We start from the raw sequence: 23582 nt of genomic DNA on the forward strand, positions 1-23582 counted from the left end.
AACTGGAAAGAGAAGCAAAGCAGAGTTTTACCATTGTTTCATCCTGTTACCTTGTTTTCAAACTCGATTCTTGCCCCCAGATTGGGAACTGTATATCCAGTCATGACACTAGTGCAGGAGTCATGGTACAGACTAGATCAGGGTATCAGAGCACATCCAAGAGTTGAAGCCCTTGAGCTGAGCAGAGGTAGGTGCCTCTGCGGGTTGATCCATGGCAAACTGGATGCAGGGTACAAATGAAATACCACTTGGGAGCTTCCCGCAGCATCTGGGTTAAAAAGCAGTACTGGGAAATAGCTAGGGAAAGTCAGTACTTGCCATAGAGGCGGGTGTGGGAAAACTGGTCATAACTTGAAACAGAAAATAATGCTTATTAAACATGAGGGTGAGGATAGAGTTACGATTTATGAATTAAACATATTAAAAACAATGCACAAAATACAACAGAGTAGCCACGTTTAGATGCCATGTTGTATTGGAATATTTTTGTGCCAATAAATTACACCAAAATGTAAATGTTTTGACCGTGTTCTTGTTTATTCCCAAGTACTTTTTAGGAAGAGACAGAGAAGCAGACTAAGATCTATTTTTTTTGGTAAGGTTTCCTGTTGCCATGGATATGACTTGTGTTTTTCTGCATCAGTTCAGGTGATTGGCTATGTTTCCCTTCTGCTAGCAGCTGGAGGCAAAACTCCCAAGACTGAATGATGTCTGTCGCTTGTGTAAGAGAAACTTGACCATAGATCCCTTACATTTTAGTTTCCAGCAGATGTAATGTCATCTGTCTGGTAAGAACATCAGCTTCTTGGTCTCAGCGTCACAGCCACAGCTCGAGGGGTAGCATGGGCTGTGTCACTGCCCTGGCTGGGGTTCTTCGGGCTTCACCAGCCATTCGTGTTGGTGGTGTACCCCAAAAATGGGACAGGGGGAGGTGGTAACGTCCTCAGCCCCTTTCCAGGCACATTATGGCTGTTGTGGGGACTGCCCTTTGGGTACCTGTGGGGAAACGGAGCCGGGGGTCTCTCCTTTGGTAAGCCCTGAGGGGTGTCCCTTGGGGACCCCCGTTTCTTCTCACCCAGGGCCCTGTTCCTCTACGCCGCCTGGGGGCGCCAGAGGGCAGCCCTGACGCCCCGTACCCCCACCTCCCCTCGCTTGCGTTTCCGCTTCCGTCCCCGCCCCTCAGCGTCCGGCTTCTCGCGAGATCTCGTGAGCGTCGCTTGGCTGCGGGAGCAACATGGCGACGGCCAGCGGCGAGGGGTGCAGCAGCGATGCGGAAGCGGGCCCGTCGTGGTGGGACGGGCGCAGCAGCCTGTCGGAGCGGGCCCCGGCCACGGAGCGGACCACGGCCACGGGGCGGACCTCGGCTACGGAGCAGAGCAGCGCTCCGGAGCCAGCAGCGCCAGTGCCGCTTGATGTCGACAACACCGAACCCTTCGTTAAGGTGCGTGGCCCAGGGGAGGCAGCGGGGCGGGTGCTGTGCACTACCGCTCCCGGCGAGCCGTGCGCGGCCCGGGGCATGCCGGGAGCTGTGGTTCTCCCCTCAGGGAGTTGCCGGCAGACCCCCGGTTGAGGAGGTGGCAGCCCTGAAGAGATGCTTGGCAGGGCGGGTGCGGGCCTGGCCTAGGGTACCTTGGGCTGTTCCCGCCCCGGTCCGGCTTTGTGATAGCGGTTTGCTGCTTCCATGAGATGCAGAGGAGTCAGGGCCACCCCAGAGCCGTTCCTGGGCGTGTGGCGATGGGCTTTGCCCTCTGGATAACAGATCTCAGCATCAGCTACCTTGTGTTTAACCTGTGCACGCTGCTGCTTCCAAGGGAGGGAGCGCCAGGCTGTTCTCAAGCAGGAAGCGTGTTGGTTTTGTTGTTTGGTTGGGGTTTTTGTGTGTTAAAGTAATTTTGTGCGTCCCTGCTTTCTAGACTGAGTTTTAAGTTTTGTTATTAGATTTTCATCATTTTATAGGCCCCTAAACAGACAACGTGAACTAAATTACTGTAAACTTAATCCCATTGAAAAGCCCCATGGTATTATATAGGAGAACTGCGCAGTGCAGAGAAGCTAGGTAAAATGTGTTTCCGCCAAAATAGTATCCTGGGTAAATGGAGGAACAAAGCACCTAGAAAATGCTAATAACGCGGTGTTCTTGCACAGTATGCTCTTGGCACAATGGTAGAGTCAACAAAGGCATCTAGCGGGCTCCCTCAGCCTGGCGACGAGTACGACTTCTACCGATGCTTCTCTGGCTTCCGGGCATACTGTGAAATGCAGAGCGACCGTCTGCTGGACTGGTAAGGATGCTTCTGTGTCTCTGGGCTGTTGCTAATAGTTTCCAATCCAAAACAAAAGGTAGCACCCTTCTTTAGAGACTCCGGGCTTGCTGTAGATGGAGGGATGGCTTATTGTACACACCTAGTTTTAGCTACTTTTGTAGCGCTTGGAAGTTTAAGAAACAAGTTTAAAGAGGGCCTTTTGTAATGATTTTGATAAGGATATAAAACACATTAGGCTGTTTTAAAAGTCACATGGTTCCTAAGAAATTAATTCTAACACTTAATGCTGTACAGGAGTGCCTTCTCTTCACTGCTCACACAATGTTGTCTGTAGGTACTGCATTTGGTTTATTTTCACACCTTGAAGATTTCTAAAGTTGAAGGGAATTGGATGGTTTAGTGTTCAACGCGCCTGCTTTCAAACTGCTAATAGCTGTGCTGTTCTCTTGCAAGCATGACCAAGGTGATGCAGTACTATGGCTGCAGGAGCCACATGAAAGATCACAGCAAAGTGACAGACCTGGAAGATAAATTTGACATTTTGGTGGATGCCAATGATGTCATTCTGGAAAGAGTGGTAAGCAAATTATTTCTGCTTGTTGCTGTTACAGACTGTTCAGTTACCGCAAGTTCTTTGTTCCTTGCAAGAATGTCGGTGGTAGTGCATTCACAGTTACATTTAGTGTTTCCTCAGTCTGGTGGGTTTCTTTTTAATCCATGGGCTAGGTCAGTGGTCACAGCAGCTGAGGCAGATGGGTTATGGCCCAAAAGGAAGAAAATAATAGGCTTCATTGAGAATAGGTTAATGGTTGGACTCTGTAATTTTGAGTATCTTTTCCAACCTAAGTGATTCTATGAGTCTGTGATTCTGTGTGACTTGTTAGGAAATTAATACAGTCTGGCATAAAACCCCACAACCTGAGAACAGGTCTGTAAATTCATACTGCTGCTTCCCTGAGGAAAGTTTTCCTACCTGTGATGTTCAACATATTCCTCCCACATTCGTCTCACGTTGCACAGAATTCAGGGGAAATGGATGTGGAAATACGTATCTGTGTTACTTTATTCAGTCTCACTGGAGTGGCTGAGTGTGGTAATTTAACAGGTTTTCACCTTGCTTTCCTGGAATCTAGAGTATTTTACTGGATGAAGCATCAGGAGTGAACAGAAACCAGCAGCCAGTCCTCCCTGCTGGGTTGCAGCCCCCACAGACAATTGTTTCCAGCTGGAACCGCAAGGTGAGGCCTCTGCACTCCGTGTCATGTGTTACCATAGCTTTTTTGCCAGCATTGGCACTATTGGTTTTCCAGTGGAATTGAGTTAAATGTTTTGTCACAGTTTTTTGCACATCTTAACTCCCTCTTTTTTGCTTTTCCTATTTATTCAAACTTGATTCTGGATTCTGTGTGCCATTTCAGTTTTGTGACTCAGTTTTGAGTTTGGGATATAACTTTATTCCTCTGAATACTGGGTCAGGCTGAGTAGAAGAAACTCCAAATGTCTGTTAAATTGTGGTTACCTTCTCTTAAATAGGCAGGAGAATCCCACAAGAGAAATCAGACTGAAACTTTCCGACTGCTTCATGCCAAAAATATCTCTCGACCACAGCTTAAATTTCGGGAAAAGATTGACAATTCCAACACTCCTTTTGTCCCTAAACTTTTTGTGAAGCCAAACGCTTTGAAACCTTTGCCTGAAGGTAAGGGGGTTATTTTTTGTTGGGTGACTTATGGAGAGTATTTGACACAAATCAGTCCTCACAGTCTAAAGGAGAAAGCATTGACAACAGGTAACAGCAGGAGATATTGACCATTTAGGTGTAGTAAGCTCTGTGACTCTGTTGTTCACATACATGTAATGTAAGGATAGCTCAGCATCTTCATCTTGGTATACAGTAAATAATCTGTTCCAAGCAGATACAGTGAGTTCTCTTTACCACCACTGGTACATGATGAGAGTCACTCAGCCACCAGAAGTGGTCTTTACTAATCCAGTTGGCTCGACAGATACTTATTCCTAATTAGTTAGGAGCACCAGATCTGTGGTTAGACCTATCTTTGGTTTGGGTGCGTTATCAAAGCCACCAGCATGTTGTTCTTCTGCTGCTGGTGATTCATCCTTTGTCTGCACTGATGCAGTTGTACTTTTAGAAGCTGGGAATGATTGAAAGCTTTTTCAATCTCCTTCCAAGCTCTTGAGCAGAACCACCTTGTGTCTTCCTTGACAACAGCCTGGTAAAACCTGGTAACTGAGTTGTCATTGCAGGTGCAGACAGAAATCTTACTGAGAGCAAAAGCTGCAGGTCTAAATTGTTAACAATTTTGATACTTTAGGATTTTAATAGGATCTTGTGGTGGGTGGAGGGGAGAGAGTAGTAGGCTGGGAGCATGTTATGTGTGGGATCCAGTCCAGTTGTTCCATATTGGTTGTTCAGCCCTCACAAAAAGTGGACGGGAACGAAAGGAGCGCCCTGAGGACTTGGATGTGCCACCTGCTTTGGCAGACTTCATACACCAGCAGAGGACCCAGCAAACTGAGCAAGACATGTAAGACATTAAACTGACAGCAAGGTGATTGGAGTACCACTGGTGAACATGCATTTGTATGGTCCCATTGTGCCAATGCTCTTCATGTGTGACAGCTCTGCATGTATTTTGTGTCCTCACACTACGTTGTGTGTGATTTGTTTTAGACATCTGCAGTTACTTTAAACCTGTGCTTAATCAGAGACACTATTTCTACTCAATAGGGAAACTGCAATAGCTCTCAGAATCTCTGCGTCCTGAGATGGCTGAAATTTAGTCTGTTTTCCTGACTTCCACAGGTTTGCTCACCCTTACCAATATGAACTGGAGCAGTTTTCTCCACCAGATGGAGTTCTTCAGAAACCAGAACCCCAGGTTGGCGCCCACATTAATTTAAGCTTACAGCAGATGTAGTCACCATACTCGATGAAATACAGAATTGAGGGTGGGGGTCAGGGGTGGGAATTGACAGAGAACACACCGTGCCTAATAATTTGTTCTGCCAGATGTACAGGCCCATCAAGGAAACACCCTGTCATTTTATCACTACACTGGATGAACTGGTAGAACTGAATGAAAAGCTTACGAACTGTAAAGAGTTTGCCCTGGATTTGGAGGTAATCAGTCTGCCTTTTCTGTTTAAAAGTAACATGTGTGCTGTTAGTACCTAGGAGACCATTATATTCCTCTGGTCTGTTTTGTAAGCTTCTCTTTCTTCTGCTTTTTGTACTTTCTGACATGAAAAGACAGTTCATGACCCGTCAGATATTATCTGTAAGGTAGAATTAAACCATGTCAATATTATGTGTTTTCCAATGGTTGTACTGGCTGCACACTTCATACTGAATTTGGTGGTATTACTTCTGTAACTGATGTTAGCTTACGTCTCTCTCCCATGTTTTCAGCACCATTCCTACAGGAGCTTCCTGGGCCTGACATGTCTGATGCAGATTTCCACACGAACAGAGGACTTCATTATTGACGTACTGGAATTGCGCAGCGACATGTACATTCTCAACGAGACCTTTACAGACCCTGCAATTGTGAAGGTCAGCTGCCAAAGCCACCAATTTACCACCAAAATTCTTCTTTTTGTTTGGGTTTTTTTTCCCCTTAGTTTAAGTTTTACTGTAGTTAAAAGCACACTTTGTGCTCTGTCATGGTCACTCGGCTGTGCTTTCATTTTATTTGTTTATATGCCTGTTTCCTTGATGTAAGCATGCAGTTACTTGCCAAGTGCACTTATTTAGCAGTTTTACACAGAGGGAAAAGAAATCTGGTCCTAGACACATCTCTATGAAACCACAGCACAGCCAGCCTGGAGCACAAATGTTCTTCATATCATTCTCAATTTGGTTTGCCTTTCAAGGTCCTTCATGGTGCTGATTCAGATGTGGAATGGCTGCAAAAGGACTTTGGTCTGTACTTGGTGAACATGTTTGATACTCACCAAGCTGCTCGGCTCCTCAATCTTGGCAAGAATTCTTTGGACCACTTGCTAAAGGTGTATTGCAATGTAGATGCTGACAAGCAGTACCAGCTGGCTGACTGGAGGATACGGTAAAAACTGACCCCTTAAATGGGCTGGAGCTGCAAGGTAGCACTTATCCTTTTTTGTACTGTTATAGCAGGAGCATGTTTCTAGTTGCAAGCCCCATAGTTGTAGGTTGGTCTTAAAATGAACGAGCACAGCATTTACCTGGCTGTGCTGTCAGTTCTTCTATGAGCGTTAACGTTTTCCCATGTTTCTTTAGAGAATGAGTTCTCTTGGGAAAATAAAGGAAGATTAAGTAATCAAAAGCTCCTGGATTCTTAGGAACAGCACTTAACCACTGCAGCATTATAGAGAAAATCAGTATTTGCTCCTCTAGAGCCCCCACTAAAATGTTCAGTCACCCTCACCAGGTAGAGCATTATGCTGTTGAAGCAATGTATTTGGCTGTACACATGGACCTTGCACACCACAGAGGTCCCAGGTCTGCTTTATGTAGGCTCTGCAGAGAGAGAAGAGTTAGACAAATACCATAGCAAGCAGTTCTGCCATCTCAGTTAGCTGCATGACAGTCTTGCTCTCTGGCCTGTGAAGCCATCTGAATTGGGAAGTGCACAGCTTGTTACTGCTGTTGCCCAACAAATCCTTCAGTAAGGAAACAGAAGAATTTCCGTATTAGTTCTTGGTGTGTTTTATATGCAGTTTGCCCTAATATGTTTAGTAAGAGGAAAGTGACAGCTTGGTGGGGCAATCACAATGTATTAGTGTAATTTTGGCTCTTTTTCTAGCCCTCTGCCAGAAGAGATGTTGCAGTATGCCCGTGACGACACTCACTACTTGCTCTACATCTATGATAAAGTGAGGGAGGCGCTGTGGGAGAAGGGGAATGAGCTGCCCACTCAGCTGGAGATTGTGTGGCAGCGCAGCAAGGACATCTGCCTGAAGGTAAAGCTTCACCTGGTTGGATTGCCTGGATCAGAGTATGGGCTTAGTAGGACAGAAAGTCCTTTGTCTATTCTACATCTGTTGCGTAGACATAGGTTTTTTTTCCTCTTTGTGTGTCTGGAAACAGCTGTATAAACTCTTAACTCGGTTGTGTGCACCTGTTTCACTATTTAAAATCCTTGGATTCAGCTGCCTTCTTGCTGGTTTTTGAATGCTAGCACTCCTTGGCCTCCTGATGCTCTCAGGTGTGCTCTTCCAAGAGAGATGTTACATTTCCAGTTCTGCTGAATGGTCCTAGAAGTTCAAAGCCTAGCCGGAGTTGCACTAGGAAATAATTACACTGTGCCTGTGGAAAATACTATCTATGAAAGCAGACCTTATCTAATGTAGTAAAGCTTGAAGATATTGTATGTCTAAAGCTGCTCCTGGAGTGGAGTGGTTTTCCTGTAAAAATGGATGAGATGTATGTTTTTCAGGGATAGGCTCCCACCAAAGCTTAGGGCAAAAGCTCCAAGACACATTGTACCTAAGTTGATTCAGTCCCCATATGTCCCTATGAGATTCTGTCTTTCTCAGTGAAGCAGTGCAAACTAGAAAGCACAAATCTGATTCTGATCATGAGTGTTTTTTTCTCCTGTCCAGAAATACATCAAGCCCCTCTTTACAGATGAATCCTACCTTGAGCTCTACAGGAGGCAGAAAAAACATCTCAACACACAGCAGCTATCAGCATTTAGGTTGCTGTTTGCATGGAGAGACAAGACAGCACGTCAAGAGGATGAGAGTACGGGGTAGGAAGGCTTTTCTTAGTCACTGGCTTAATACTTCAGTGAGTTTCTTGTCTTGTGCCCCTCCTGCACCCAAGGTGGAACTACTTTGTTACCTGTAGAAATTTGTGTACTACCTCAGGCTGCGTTTTACACACAAGTCCTGTTATGTTAGCGGTATCTAGATCATCATAATTTCTTTTTAAGTGATTCTGTCTTTTCAGACCTTGCAATTGGGGCAGACTTGTGCGTTTTGAAGGTATTTTTAAGAGTTTTTAACATTCTGTTCCATTCACACTGCCTTTTTGTGTTGTAGATATGTGCTACCGAATCACATGCTATCGAAGATAGCAGAGGAGCTGCCCAAGTAAGTTTTGTTCATCCTTGAGGAGTCTCATTTGATTTTTAATATCCAACAGTTCATTTTCCTGGGGTGTGATTACTTCTGCAGTTGATCCCTGATCCCTTCCTTCTAGCTGTCAATACTGCTTTTTCTGTAGTTGTTCCGTTTGGGAGAGAAATAAATAGCAATCCTTATCCTTAGAAGGATACAGGCTTCTTCTGAGATACATCTCTCTCTCTGATTTTATTCTACTAATAAAACACACGCCTTTGTCTCATGTTCCCTCTGAGGTTCCTACAGTGTTACAGAGCAAGAGAGGGATGAGTTCCCCCATAACATGTATTTGGGTCTTTTTCAGTTCCTGAATGGACTGGGGGGAGTGCAAGGGGCAGATCCCTTAAAACACCCTCAATTTATACATTTTCCTGAAACATTTGCCACTCATCATCTAACATCCATATTTGTGAATAATAAAAATGCATGAATTGGTGACTTCTCCTTATCATCACAAACCTGGTACAAAAGATTTTTTTATCACAGAGAATAAACCCTGACAGATTAATCTGACTTGTGTTACTCTGTCCCAGTCAGGACCATGGTTTATATCTGGTTGCATGTCCTTTGAATACAAATGCCTAACGTATTGGCCATAAATACAGCACACTGAACTTTCCTCATCTCTTTAGAGAACCCCAGGGCATCATTGCTTGCTGTAATCCAGTCCCACCACTAGTTCGCCAGCAGATTAATGAATTGCATCTCCTCATTCAGCAGGCCCGGGAGATGCCTCTTCTCAAGGTAAGAGTAGCTTGTACCACACAAGAGACTCATTTCTTGCCTTCCCTAAGCCAGGGAATGGAGCTAAATGGTGACCTGTGATGCTATGTATGCTGAAGTTTGCTTTTTGAACACTGTGAATACGGTTCTGTAGTACAGCAGAAAGATATATTGCAACTTCTTGCCTGTCTCTTGTTGCTGTGTACTGCCTTACACAGAGCATAGCTTCCTGGAGAATTAGAGCAGTAAAGGAACAGACACTACTTGAACACAGTGCAGTTATATTGCACATCATGTTTGCCTGCGTGAGGAAGGAGTGGACCTTGTGGAATTTGTTGATCATGTAAATGGATTCATAAATCTTTTACAGCTATGGTGAAGCAAAAACAAAACCCCTAGGTGTGAGAGGTTCATTAGTTAAAATACAGCATCAGCGTGTTGATATTAATACAGTCTTCCTCCTTCGGTGAAACAAAACCATTTGTGAGCATGTATTTGTCCTTTCTGTGGGAGACGTTTAAATGTATCCATGTGCAAACCCTGCAGGAGAAGAAGAAAAAATGTCATTTTATTAACCTGCTAGCTTGTAATGAATGTGTTGAAAGCGCTGATAAGATGGCCAGAAGAAATAGGGCAGGTGCATTTAAGTGACTTTATCTTTCTCTCCCATTCTAGTCAGAGGTAGCCAAGAGGAGAGCACCTCCACCCGTCCCTGAGGTATTGTTTGCATAATATTTGTTACCTAATGTCTTAAAGCCTTTAACTCAGAGACAAATGCAGCAGAATTCTAGCTTCTAGTAAGTGGTTTATTCTCATCCATTTTACATGTCTCTCCACTTTAGCTTATTGTTACTTCTCTGTGCTAGGCCCGTAACATTACCAGCTGTAAATTGGTATTTTACAAACCACCATAACAGCAGCACTTAAGGCTTCATCAGCAAACGCTGCAGCTGCTAGGCGGTTTCAAGTGTGTCAGTCTATATTGACTGATCTGTAAGAAGAGATGGATTTCTAAGGCTGACTCATTTACTGTCCTTGTGTGTATGAAGTAAAGCACCTCTCAGTGTGTGTTTGCACAGATAGCATTTTGATGCCAGATGCTGTGTGCTCTGCTATATTAGGAATATTCAGTCTCTGAATTTCACTCCTTTAGTTGAATTTTCATTAAAGTATCTGCAATATGTGGAAACATTGACAGATTTATAGAGTAATGTATTAATGGTGTCTGTGATTTGAATCTGCAGAAGCCAGAGAGTCCCTTCTTTGGACCACATGACAGATCCCGGAATCCTGTGAATGATCTTCGAAACATCTCTACCTTGGGTAATTTGGACTTAACCTAAAAACTGTGCCCATAATGACATGATGTGGCTTTGGCACGGGGAAATAAGCAGCCCTGAAGAAATTTGCCGTGAAATCCTATTACACAAAAGAGCAGTGAAATATATATGTGTGTGTGTAATATATCTAATAAAAAATTTGTCTCCTTTTCATGTAGAGCCTGCACCAGTTTTGGAACGTAGTTGCCTCTTCTCAGATGATGAGAGCACAGCAGATCTTGAGGGTGTTCAGCCAGAGTCAACATGTCTTTTTGCTACTGCCACTCTCAGCATATTCAGTGTAAGCAACACGTTTGATAGTGTCAGGTTTTAAGTAGTAGAAAACATACTTAATAATCTGATAAAACTGTGTGAAAGCATGGCCAGAAATATTAAGGTGGAACACACATGGAAATGATACTGGCTTCCTGTCAAGCATATGGTATAATGAAGACAACTAGGTTAGGAGGGCAGCAAGGTAATTACATCTCTTTTGGAGGGTCATTGCCATCAGTAGAGCTTCAGCCAGAGGAGAAATGCCATGCATGAATCAGCAGTAACAAAACCAACAAAATAGTAATATTTCTTTCCTTTTCTTTTTTAGGAATGTGATAAAGATGAAGGAAATAAGACTTTAACCACTGCACAGCAGAAAGCTCAGCGTATAATGGAGTCCTTTGAAAACCCATTTAGAATGGTAAAAGCTCCCAGCACATATTTGTTCTAGGCGTATCTGAAAGAGCTGCATTACAGCATCAGCTGCTGCTCTTGCTGGAATCAAGAGGTTGTCCTTGCAGAGTTCACACGTGTGGACTTGTTTTCAAAACACACTGAAATGCCTCTTAGATATATGTCTTTCTACATAGTAAACAGGCCTTCCACTGGGGTTTTTTAAACGAGTTTGAGGGTTTTTGAATTTGCATCCCATTTTGATCTCTCCTTTTTGGCTAGAGTTAGTGAGCTGGTTTTACTCTTGTAATGAATCAGCAGAACAATAGAATAGTTTGTTATAGATTTGGAGTGGCAAATGACTAGGAAATAATATCAAAACAACTTCTTTGGGTGTGTGGTTGGGGTTTGGGGTTTTTGTGCTTGTTTTTACTTGAACGTTTCTCTTGGCCATAGCTGTGCTAACCCTTCTTTTTCCACAATCTGTTCTAGCTATACAGTGCTTCTTAAATAGCCACTTTCTGATTTGGATCATTTTAAGTGCATTTTAGAGGTGAGCTGAGTGCCATGTGCTGTGTTTAAAGCAAAATGATTTTGCCTCTCTACAGTTCCTACCTCCAGAAGAGAATAATGCCCATGTGTCACAGTCTGCAAAGTTTGACCCATCATCGAAGATTTATGAAGTAAGACTTGTGCTAAAATTTCCTGCCAAGTAGTACAAAAGAAGGAAATAAGTAGATGATTTTCCTCTGGGAACCTCAGCAATAGAGAGTTTTCTCCTTTAATTCTCCCCAGAAGAATAAGATTTGAGAAACTTGACATGTTTCTGTATCTGTAGTTCATTCTTTTTGTAGCATTCATATCCTTTGAAGAACGAGGGATTGGGGACATCCCACTGTATATTCCCTGTATGTCAAAGCTACAGACTATTAATGAAGTCTGTATCTACCTTTGTTCTTATGGCATGTTTGTAGCTCAGAACTTTTAAAGCACATGGGTTTTCTTTACCTGGTGCAGCAGATCTTAATCTCTTTTCAGTCCAGTTTGATCTTTTATACTCTTAATGAACACCAGCATGTGGTAGCAAGTTTATAAACTCCCTTTTGCCATAAAACTTCAAAGAGAGTGATCCCAGGTAATGTTTTTTCATTGCAGATCAGCAATCAATGGAAGCTGATGACTCAGTCACGGGTACAGAAGGAGTCCAAGGACGAAGCAAAAAAGAAAGCAGCCCAGCAGTCAGGTGCAGCCATTCTTTCCTTCCTAAGTGTGTTGGCTGTGCTTTTCCCAATGCACGTAGGTTGTTTCCCAGTGACAGGAAAACCTTAGATGGTGGATTGCCTGATAGATGAGATTATTTGACAAAGACTGTACTCTGTTTAGTTTGAGATTTGCTACAAGCTGATTTGCTTTTTCTAAGCTCCTAGCAAACTTATTCCTGCTTTTTATGGTAATGCTTGTTTGTTTCCACAGCTGCTCGTGACCAGGCACAGAGGGCATATAAAGAGGAAACAGAAACCATCACGTCTGTTCGTCAGCAAGCTATGGTATGTCATTGAATTCCCTACTTCCAGCCTTTGCCTCTCTTGACCTTTACTGCATAGTTCAGAATGCAACCCTGAGCCCTAAAACTGAAATACTGAATGACTGTCTTCTGATAGTGGGCTTACTGTGGTTCTGCCATGTGTGTAGCAGTAGGCCCCTGGCAACTGTGCTGGGCAAATCTTCACATCCTTCCGTACCTTCTGTAGGGGATGTTTTCCACTGCTGCACCTCTCTGCTCCTCACTTGCCTGGGTTCCCCCAAATCTGACTATGGGGCCACAGCAGATTTCAGCCTGTCAGTATCCTGTGAAATGGCAACTTGGCTTTTCATCTGAAAAGTCCCTGCTATGAGGGGAAAGAAAACAAGGCAGTTTAGGCCCAAGGAAGAACACAGTGCTTTCTAGTTGCGCTGTTATTCCCACAGGAACTAGGTCCATTGGGCAGTTCATCTGCATGCTGGTGTTCATGCCTACACAGAGATGTCTCGTTCTATTCTCCTGAACTTGTCCTTCTTTCTGTTCCATGGGTTGCTTTCACAGGAGGAACAAGCTAGTAAGAAGAGGGAGAGAGAGACAGTTGCAGGTGAAACGGGAACAGAGTTGCCAAAACAGGAGAGGAAACGGCCAAAAGCCTCCCAGCAGCCAGAGGAGCTGGAAGCACCCAAGCAGTTCACCCCATTTGATTACAGCAAGTCCAACTTCAAAGTGTTTGCGGGTAAGATCTGGATCTCTTGCTAGTGTGCTGCAGGCTGTGGGAAATGTTGCCAGCTGAGCCCTGAGAAGGCTCTGTGTGTGTGGATGTGAGTGCCAAGGCAGTACAAACTGTCATAATGCACCTACCTTCCAGTGGGGAAATACTGAAAGAAATCAACTTGAGGAATGTAGAGTTTAGCATTCCTTTTCCAATTTGGAAACAAAATCCTGAAACCATTGGCCATGGGGATTGTGGATTCAAATTTTGCTTCTTTTCTTTGTTTAATTGGACCTCAGGAACTAGGACGCAAAGATGTGACTCCTATGTAACAAGTATCCTTGCAAAAGCATCTCCTGCCTCAGAGACTGTTCTGGCTTTTAGCGTGTGGGAGACTGCAATGAAACCTGCTTATCATTAAAGGAACACTGTGGAATGTACTGTTCTTTATGGAACACTTTAGTGACAGCTCCTCTCCTCTCTCCCTTAGGAAGCAGCAAGTCGAAGCAGTCGCCACAATTCGATCCTGCCAAGCAAACTTACGTGGGCAAGGTAGGGGCATGTCATGAAAGAAGGAACAGGAATGGTGGGGATAGCATGTACCCAGCGAGGGAAGGCAGGTCACTTTCTGGATCTGCAGGATGTTCCCTAACAGCACTTAGTACTGAGGTGCAGCTTCCAGTCAGAGGCTCATACTTTGTATTATAGCCTCTTTCCATCCAGGAAGAGCTTTCTTGGCACCCCTCAGACTCTTTTGTTGTTTCCCACCTCTTCATATATTCACACCTACACCTCCATACATCACAGGCGTAGCGCTTGAATTTGCTATTGGGAATTTGTGGTCCAAGAAAAGTCAGTCCAGTTATTCCAGGCCATGCCAGCTCTGTGTTTTGCCCACGTTCTCCACTGAGTACTGTCATTAGGAAAACAGTCTCAGCTCAGAGAGGTTTTACTTAATTTATTACTAATTGAGATTGAAGAGAAGAAGGAAAACCTGAACAATCAAACACACAGGTAGGGAAACTTGTGTTCAGCACAGGGCGGTTTCTGTGTCATCACCCTCTCACCCCACCCCAGGTCCCCCCTGCAGACCTGTGTTACATAAAACCCCCCACATATACTCTGTATAGTGCTCATGGCCTGACATCAGTGGGTACTCAGGTGTGAAGTAATAGGGTGCTCGTGCATGAACTCGTTGGGTGCTCAAGTTCTGATGCTCATTTTCATGCATTTCAGCCTCTTTCCTGTGTATTTAACTGGAGGGCAAATGGTACCAGGGAGCACCTTAGATATTCAATAAAAGTCCTATTTCAGAAGCCGAACAAGTTTATGCCTGATACTGTAAGAAACCGTTTCCTGTGCAATCCCTTTGCTGTGTCGGTTGAAACTTGTTTCAGGGGGGTGGGAGGAAAACAACCATCTGGTGAATTTGGGACAACCTGCACAGATCTTTCTGACTAGATGGGTAAGATTTGTCATCAGTAGGGTGTTGTGCCTGCATGTCAAGGTTAGACCAGTAGAACAGCACTTGCTCAGATGCTTTTAGTACATGCATATTCAAAGAAGTCCTAAAGCATAAAGCTCACAGTGTGAACTTGAAGGGACCTGATAGCACATGAATCTCATGGAATGTCCTGTATTTGGCAGGTAACTCACTGTGATGCTGGTGTTTTCTGTTTGTTTTCTATGCAGAGATTTGCTGGAGCTAGCAAACATCCACATTCTGGAAACCGAAGCATGTCCTACCTGGCTGGGAAAGCTGATAGGTGTGTGTCACCCTGCTCTGCTCTCATCAGTGCTGGAGTGTTTTCATGCCTGTGCCCTGGAGCTACGGGCAAAGCAGAGCTATTGTCCTCTATTGCTGTGGGAGCTTAGGCATGTGTTTAATGGGACGAGGTTGCATCACAGCTTGACGTCAGTTTAAAGGGGGAAAAAAAAGAGGGGGGGAAATAGCTTTGTCAGGATTAATGCAATCAAACAACAACTCTGGGTGGAAGGTTTGAAATGCTGAGGTTAAAGTTTGTGTTAATAGATGTAGGAGTTGCTTTCTTTGGCCACAAATATAAGTAAAGGTGGGGAGAACATCTGGCTAGCTAGGGAGGGAGATAAATAACAGCACTGCCAGATATGAACGTTCTTGTTCTGAATAGATACTCAATGTGTACCTTACAAGGCTTGATCCTTGTGTTTTATTTAGTCATTGAAGAGCAGCATTGGAGGGAGAAAGGTTGTGCCTGCATCATGACCCCTTCAATAGAATCCTTGTAGCCTGTCATAGCTTTTCAATCTTGAGTGAATTTAGAGCGAGAGTTAAAAGTCTTTCTGCAATTGTGTTTTGCAGGGGTTCCAGACACCACTGGCCAAAGAGATAGATAGTCACTGATCCAGGACCTCTGGGAGTTGCTGCTGAACAGAACAGTATTCACCAGTGTTGTCACCACAAGAAGCAAACACCAGTCATTGTGCAGTTTTTGTACAGAAACGTTTTAAACCCATTAAATCCCAATCCCCCCCCCCCCCCCAAAAAAAAAAAAGGAGAAACATCTTAACTGATGTAATTTTTATTGTATTCCTGTGGGGGTTTGTGTAATTATAGTCACAGTGTTGCTTTGTTTGTAATTTTGAAAGTTTACCCTGTGTCGTCAAATACAGTTTGGCTAAACCTGTCACTTCTTGGAGTTGCTTCAAATCTAAACCCAGCATGTCCGTGGAGTATGAGAGGAACCTCTTGGCATCTCTAAAGCCAGCACAAAAGTAGTAGAGAGATTCAGTAGATATGACTCAAACTCCACCAGCCTGGAGGAGGAAATGAGGCCAGAGTGTCTTTTGTGTTAGGCCTTGCTTACAAATTGGACTGCACAGCTCCTCTCTTACAAGACAAGGTTATATGAAGCATGAGTGTGTTTACCTGGCAGTGTTTGTGTCTTATTTTAAGTAAAGGGTTTATTTTAAAGAGAAAAATAAGAGTTAGGGATCAGAGACCAGTGGTCTCACCACTGAGTTGCAGGGTGAAAGCAATAGCATTAGGCAGAAGGCAGAAACACAGAGTGAAATACTGGTTTGGGGAAAGCCAGTGAGGTTCTGTGCTGCAACTGAGCACAAGCTGTACTATACTGGATATTGGGAACAAAAGGTGGTCAGGCATTGGAACAGGCTGCTCAGGGCAGTGGTGGAATCACCATTCCTGGAAGTGTTCAAAAACACATGTAGATGAGGCCCTCACTGACACGGGTTGGTGGTGGCCTTGGCAGTGCTGGGGAGTGGTTGGACTGGATGAGCTTGAAAGGTCTTTTCCAACCTACTTGATTCTGTGATTCTGCTAACACCTTGAAGTTTTAAATACCTGCAGTGAGTTACCCTGAAGACTTTGTAGAAAGAATATCAGCCCACAATGGGATGGATGGATGACAGAGCTTAATGTAAATGCTGACAGCTGAAGGCTGGTAATACTGCTGTGCAAGAGGTAAGCAACATTACAGTTTAACAGGCAGGAGTAGAAGGGTAGGGCTGATGTGACTTTGCTTGAAGCCACATGAAATCAGTGGCAGAGCTGCTCCTGGGATTATTGGTCATGGCACTAACCAATAGACCTTGCTCCCTTTCCCAAAGGCTTTGCCTTTACTCTGATTCCCTTTTCTAAGGATTTTCTGTTTCACACTCCTCCCCTGTTTTGGCAATGACAGAATTTACTTCTCTGACTGTTGGGTAGAGGTAAAATCTTCCCTCTCCATTCCTAACCCGTAGGCTTTATTTAACAAAGCCTGGGAAGAGGTTTGGGATTTTGTTTGTTTTCAATCTTTTCCCATATGTCTGGAGCAGGGAGCAGAAGGAACAGGAGGGTATCTTAGTGTGAACAGAGCCAATTGAGCCCTGCTGTAATGGTAGAACACAGTCTCTTTCTGCACATAAAATCTGCTTGCCTGGCTGAATATTGGAGAATGGTTTTGAAAAGAGGCAGTTAAATAGCAATGGTGTGTAAATGCGTTTGCAGGGGCTGCCAGTTCTCGTCAGCTTTACCACTTCCCATAGCTCTGTAACTTGGCCCATTATCTGCAGAGAGATTAAAAATCCTGTAGTTTCCATAAGTCTTCTACTTAAAATTCCATGCAAGGTGACACTTCAAGGATGATCTTCATCGTAGTCTTCTGCTGATTTCTCTTCTGTGGTTTACTGCCGTAGGTTTACGGCCACCTTTAATGGAGGTGACCAGCAAATCACATGCTTTATTCACCTGGTTACACCTATGAATGTGATGAAGTTGTAGTGTTAGAACCCCTCATCCTAGAACTGCACTGCAGTTGCTGAGGGAGATCCTTCTATAACCTGGTAAGAGAACCACTCGTGGTGTAACCTCAGTGTACCACCCCAAACCCTGCCCTTTGCAGCACGCACCACGTTTTGTAACGCTTCCGAGCGCTGGGCAGGAACCCGCTTGAAACGGCCAAAGCGGACCCTTATTGACGGGAGTCACTCGCGATGGGGCAGCGCCTTCTCCTCCGCCGGCCCGGGCCCTGCCTCCAGGGAGCGGTGCCGGTGGCGGGACGCGCCGGGCCGGTGCCGGTTGCGGGTGTAGAGGAGGGGGCACCGGACGCGCCCTTTCACAGGCGGAGCGGAGGCGGCTCCGTTCCGGACGCACCGCCCCACGTGTCCCCGGGCGCGCCGGCGCGTCACCGCCGGCTTGAGCCAATGGTGGCGCGGCGGCGCGCGCGCTGCGGGGCGTGGCGTGGCGGGGCGGCGCGTGGGCCCCCGCGCTCGGCTCCCGCGCCGGCGGGGTCAGGCGGGTGGCGGCGGAGACGCGCAGGTGCCCGGTGCGGGAATGACGGAGCGCGGCGGGCGGTGCGGGATGACGGAGCTCGGCGCGGCGGCGCTGATCCGCGAGGGCTGGTTCCGTGAGACGTGCCGGCTGTGGCCGGGACAGGCCATGTCGCTGCAGGTGGAGGAGCTCCTGCACCACCAGCGCTCCCGCTACCAGGAGATCCTCGTCTTCCGCAGGTGCGGTGCGGCCGGGAGCGCGGCCCGGGCTGGCAGTGGTGTGCGGGGAGCGGTGGGAGCGCGGCGCCCAGCGCCATGCGGTAGGGCCTGGCGGCGTTGGGAGGGGGCGGGGGAGCGCGGCCCGCGGGCCGGCTCCAACGCCGCTTCCCCGCTCTGCCCAGCACCACCTACGGCAACGTCCTGGTCCTGGACGGGGTGATCCAGTGTACGGAGCGGGACGAGTTCTCCTACCAGGAAATGATCGCCAACCTGCCCCTCTGCAGCCACCCCGACCCCCGCAAGGTGAGTCGTCCCCGGCCCTCTCCGCGGGGTCTCCCCGGCTGGGGCCCGCAGAGCAGCTCCCGTCCTCCGCACCGGCCCTTTCAGGGCTGCCGCGGCCGGAGGCTGGCTGGGGCCGTGGCTTTTGGCGCTCCCACGCTGCAGGCAGCCCGCGTGGGCCCCGCAGCACATCCATCTCCGAGCGCCGGGGCGGGACGAGCCCACAGGGCTGCTGCGTTTAGGCCGTGCTTTTTAAGCCACGCTGTGAAAGTTCCCCCGTGAGCCCACCCCCCTGATGGCCGGTTCTCTGCCCTCTTCTCTCCCAGGTGCTGATCATCGGTGGCGGCGATGGGGGAGTGCTGCGAGAGGTGGTGAAACACCCGACCGTGGAGTCCGTGGTGCAGTGCGAGATCGATGAGGTGCGTTGGGCTGCGAGGAGGTGTCCGGGTGACGGGTGGGCTGCCCAGCAGAAAGCAGTCCCGCTTCACAGCATCCCCGGAGCTGCTGCTTCACCTGCTGCCCCTTGTCAGCAGCGTGCGTTTGCTGCCTGTGCTGCTGGCGTGACACTGACAGCGCCACCTCTTTGCCTCACGAGTCATCTACGTGGCAGCTGGCTGCCTCTTTCATGGGATTTCTTTCACACACAAGGGCCTTCCAGGCCAGCGTGGGCCAGGCACGAGATCCGGGGAAGGAGAGCTCTGGCTCTGTGAAGCTGCTGCTTTTCCCTCTCCGCCAGTGCAGAGCAGAGCACTGCTCCTGCCAGAGGAGGATGGTCGCGTTGTTAAGCACTCTCCTGTGACTGAAAGCAGGAAAGAAGGGGGGGGATTTGTTTTGTGATAGATGGGCTCATTCTCCTCCTCTAGGTCAGTTTGTTTTGGTGCTTTACTTTCTAAGAAAGTTTTGCTGTTTCCTCAAAGCAAGGCTGTATTAAGAATGGGAAGCGCTGCTCTATGAGACTGTGCACTGTCTGCCATGCTAATAGGCATATGTGCCTGGGTTTGAACCAGCACTGCCTGACACCAGCATATTTTTATGTCTTTGCCAGCTGCGAGAAGCTGGCCATGTTCAGTGCAATTGCTGGGCCTAGGGCAGTGGCTGTTAACAGTTTTAGAACGAAGGGGGTGATGCAATGGCTGTAGAGCAGAGGTGGGGATAACTCTCACCTTGCATCTAGAAACCTGCTGGAATGATTTAATTTTGGAAGAATAAAAGAAAAGTCTTGAGTTGAGATCACCTCTGGAAGTGGTGTCTGCAAGGAAAAGGAGCTGTAATGTCAGATCTGTAATCGTATTCTTGTAGTTCCTCAGGGAGCTTTTGAAGCTCCAAGTTCTTCTTGTTGAGTTTGGCAAGGACAGACCGACAGTGTCACTGAACCCTGAGGCCATAGGAAAGGGCTGAGCGTAGCTTGTTGGCTGAAGATGCTGACAGCTCTTGAGGATCTCACTAGCGAGTCGGGTTTGTGCTGAAGGCATAGAAGGAAATGACTCATTGTGCTGCTCTTGCAGCTGCACAGTAGCCTGAGAAGTAGCTCCTTGTACCCCCTGCTGACCCCCTTGTGCTCTCTGTTTTGCAGGATGTGATCCAGGTATCCAAGAAGTACCTCCCAGGGATGGCAGTGGGGTATTCCAGCGCAAAGCTGACCTTGCACGTGGGAGACGGTTTTGAGTTCATGAAACAAAATCAAGAAGCCTTTGATGTGATTATCACGGACTCATCTGACCCCATGGGTAAGAATTCTGGCCATAAAAGGGCACTGCTCTCCACACTCCTCCTCCTTTTCTCCTCTGCCTACCTCTTGGAAGTAATGCCAGCCTGCCCAGGCTCCTTTTGAGTGAAAAGATTCTCACTGGGTCAGCTCTTTTGGTAGACAAAAGGAAGGGTGAAGACCAGAAAACTGTATTAGCAAGGCTTCAAGCTGGCTGTTCCGTTTCTTTCCTCAAAATTTAACTCCAGCGGCTGTTGCTTCTGGCAAAGAGCTGATCCCGGAATCTCATGGAGGGGGACAGCTTTGCACATGTGCCCCGTAACGAAGCAGTAGCTTGTGTGCTGTTGATGTATCTACCTAACCTAAAGATGGCTGCAGTGAGGCTGCTGTATTTCTGAAGGGGGGAAACTAAGGTAGAGAAGGACCAAGTGTAGTTACAGGACCTCATTTTAGGGGCCTAACAATGAGCAGCCAAGTCACCTTTACTGTTGCTATAATCAGCAGAGGGAGAGGCATCTCTTAGAGAGTTTAGGCAGTTTGGAGCAGGAGCTCAGTTTAAAAAGAGCTCACTGAAGCAAGAGGCAGCAGCTAGGACTGGCTTTGATAGAGGTCCTTGGCTTGCTATTGAGCAGAGCTAAAATGCTGATGGATTTGCTGTGCTAGGTGCAGGCTGGGGTTCACCAGGGGCAAAACTTTTTGCTTCCAGATTATCTCCAATGCTTGCAATCACTGAAAAGCCATTTGAAATTCCTCTTTTCCAGTGCAGTCCCTGTAGGCATTCAGTGAACTCTCAGAAGCCCACTGTGTTGGTGTCTCTGTCAGCATACCTCTTCACTCACTTTTCTCCCAGGTCCTGCAGAAAGCTTATTCAAAGAATCCTACTACCAGCTGATGAAGACAGCCCTGCGAGAAGATGGGATTCTTTGCTGCCAAGGTGAGGATGTCTCTGGGCAGAGGCTGATGCCAGATCACTGCATTAAGACCCAAAGGAGACTCTCTTCTTGGGGAGACATTAAACAGGCAGTGAAGTCCATTTTAGCTCCCAGGTACAGAAGCGTTTTGATCTGGATACATCAGCTCATTAACTGCTGGACTGCACTTAGTAAATCTGGTGTAAGGGTGTTATCTTGCTTTGAAACCACATGAGCTGTGCACAGTAGAGCAGGTTTGGACTTGGAACTGCTGCTAACCTGGCCCAGACCTGTGCAGAGAAGAGGGGCAGCTCTCACCTCACATCCCGTCTTCCCTTCTCCCTGTTAGGTGAGTGCCAGTGGCTGCACCTGGATCTCATTAAGGAGATGCGTCAGTTCTGCAAGTCTCTGTTCCCTGTGGTGGAATACGCCTATTGCACCATCCCCACGTATCCCAGCGGGCAGATTGGCTTCATGCTCTGCAGCAAAAACCCGGTGAGTTCCAGGCACCTCAAGTGCCCTTTTCCACTCCCTGAAAGCACACACAGAGCCTGCCTCAGGCTGTCCCTTGCAGAGCTTGAGCTGCAGCTCTGAGCTCTCCCAGCTGAGGCCTCTAGAGTCATGCTGAGTCCTGGTTCCGCCAGCCCCGGGCCCCAGAGCTGCAGTGCAGCTTGCTCAGTGCTGAATGAAGTGCAGAACTGACCAGTACTTACTTACCAGTACTGTAACTGGTTGCCTTAGGAAAGTGCATTATTTTCTCTCTAGTACAACAGACTTGGAAGGGAGGAAGCCATTGCCCGTTTCCAGGGCCTGTTAAGGCTTTGGCTTATTGATGCTGGCTGTTATAAAGCAGCACCTGCTTGATAAGAATTGACTTGAAAGTGGTAATCTCATGCAGAGGTCCAAGTGAGTCATTGTTAGGATGTGGGGTGGTAGCTCTGTGTCACATCACTGAGGTCTGCTCTCTTCCCAGTCTGCTGCATTACAGCAAGTCTCTAATGCAACTGTCACGGGAGCAGTGCTGCTGGCTCCCTACACCAATGTGTGTGATTTATCAGAGGCGCTGGCAGCATGCACTGTGCCTGACTTAACACAGGCATGGATTTTGCTCTGAAGAGCAAAAGCCTTGCTGCTTAGATGCTGAGGCACAATCTGACAGCTTCATGTGGCACATGCAGTCTGACCTCATATGTTGACATCTGTGAATAAAGGCTAGTCACAAGGGGTACAAGAGTGTAAACCCAGCCCTGGGGACTGGAGCTGTGCAGAACCTTTGACCTCATACTAGAAGAGAAAGTCATCTGTTCTGCTGCACATCCTCTTGGTTCTCTGCCATGAATCCGGGTGCCTGTCACACAGCCTTTTGCTCGCTGCCCAAACACTCCAGAGCTGCCTGACTTCTCTTCTGCAGAACACGAATTTCCGGGAGCCTGTGCAGGAGCTCTCACAGCAACAAGTAGAGGAGAGGAGTCTGAAATACTACAACTCTGACATCCATCGGGCAGCTTTCATTCTGCCGGAGTTTGCACGGAAGGTAAGCAGGGCTGTGCTGCTGTTCCTCCCTCAAGGACAAGGTATGACTTCTCTTCAGCAGGATTAGGAGCACACAGGACTGAGGATTTCCTGCAGCCCTAAAGGCTTCAGTGGGCAAGTCAGAGCAAGGCAGCATTTAGCATTCTGTATGACGTAGCTGAGTATGAGTCAGTCTGGGAAGACTGGAGTTCAGTTTGGAACTGTTCTTTGGGTTCATGTCCCGTGCCTTGATGGCAGATCACTCCTACTTCACCTACCAAATCTAAGTTGCAGAACTACTGTTTTCCATTGGAAAGCTCCAAAAGGCAGATAAAATGTGGTTGTGGTTTCTGGCACAAACCAGAGGGTAGGGGAAAGGATGCTGTAGTGTAGTTCCATCTGCTGCCTTGCAGGACAGTCATTCTGTCATCTAACTGGTTTGCAACTGCAGGTTCCAGAAATAAAACTTCCTTAAAGGGTGGTAGGGATGAAGGCAAATGTTGTGTTTCAGAGCCATGTGTCTGTTAAGCACCGGCAGAGCTGCAGTGGGTCCATCCTGACGCTTTATTGTCTTTGGCTGTCTCCAGGCCCTGAGCGATGTGTGAGACTGAGAAGCTGCTTCCTTCCTTCAAGTTGGACCCTGAGATCATCGGTGACGTGGTTGGACCTTCCCAGCAAACTGCAGATTTGCTCTCCACTGTATGGGATTGTTTAACCCTTTGCCAGCCAACACTCCCTTTGATGATGTGTTAAAGATGATGGTGCATAAGCCAGATAAGACTATTGAACAGGTCCGCTGACTTATTGCGTGAGATCAAAACTGTTCTTTCCAGTGCTGGAAACGTAAGATGTCTTTTTCCTTTCTCTCC

At 46.9% G+C, this 23582-nt stretch overlaps 2 protein-coding genes across 2 annotated transcripts; both read left to right on the top strand.

Annotated features, from left to right (window-relative positions):
- Positions 1-1189: 1189 nt before the first annotated feature.
- On the top strand, positions 1190-16004 carry EXOSC10 (exosome component 10). Its single transcript, XM_080631031.1, has 25 exons — positions 1190-1441; positions 2146-2282; positions 2718-2841; positions 3398-3502; positions 3798-3963; positions 4699-4810; positions 5089-5164; positions 5296-5406; positions 5695-5838; positions 6159-6349; positions 7070-7226; positions 7869-8017; positions 8310-8360; positions 9023-9134; positions 9789-9830; positions 10358-10436; positions 10612-10733; positions 11037-11129; positions 11710-11784; positions 12257-12344; positions 12575-12648; positions 13185-13359; positions 13826-13887; positions 15028-15101; positions 15677-16004. The coding sequence occupies exons 1-25, from the start codon at positions 1235-1237 to the stop codon at positions 15705-15707; spliced, it is 2757 nt and encodes a 918-aa protein (XP_080487157.1). The 5' UTR covers positions 1190-1234; the 3' UTR covers positions 15708-16004.
- Positions 16005-18094: 2090 nt separating this feature from the next.
- On the top strand, positions 18095-23409 carry SRM (spermidine synthase). The gene is made up of 8 exons (XM_080631343.1): positions 18095-18327; positions 18489-18609; positions 18912-19004; positions 20159-20312; positions 21141-21224; positions 21551-21696; positions 22613-22735; positions 23301-23409. Exons 1-8 carry the CDS (start codon positions 18152-18154, stop codon positions 23316-23318), a joined length of 915 nt encoding a protein of 304 aa, XP_080487469.1. The 5' UTR covers positions 18095-18151; the 3' UTR covers positions 23319-23409.
- The last annotated feature ends 173 nt before the right edge of the window (positions 23410-23582 follow it).

This window comes from Psittacula echo, assembly GCF_963264785.1.
Source record: "Psittacula echo genome assembly, chromosome: 17".
Taxonomy (NCBI): domain Eukaryota; kingdom Metazoa; phylum Chordata; class Aves; order Psittaciformes; family Psittacidae; genus Psittacula; species Psittacula echo.

Bases quoted from the DNA above. Each gene is read 5' to 3' on its own strand.
- EXOSC10 (XM_080631031.1), top strand. From the start codon at position 1,235: ATGGCGACGGCCAGCGGCGAGGGGTGCAGCAGCGATGCGGAAGCGGGC. The intron at 10,734-11,036 runs GTAAGCAACACG...TTTCTTTTTTAG, and splicing joins CCACTCTCAGCATATTCAGT to GAATGTGATAAAGATGAAGG. The intron at 12,649-13,184 runs GTATGTCATTGA...TTGCTTTCACAG, and splicing joins CTGTTCGTCAGCAAGCTATG to GAGGAACAAGCTAGTAAGAA.
- SRM (XM_080631343.1), top strand. From the start codon at position 18,152: ATGACGGAGCGCGGCGGGCGGTGCGGGATGACGGAGCTCGGCGCGGCG. The intron at 18,328-18,488 runs GTGCGGTGCGGC...CGCTCTGCCCAG, and splicing joins GAGATCCTCGTCTTCCGCAG to CACCACCTACGGCAACGTCC. The intron at 19,005-20,158 runs GTGCGTTGGGCT...TCTGTTTTGCAG, and splicing joins TGCAGTGCGAGATCGATGAG to GATGTGATCCAGGTATCCAA.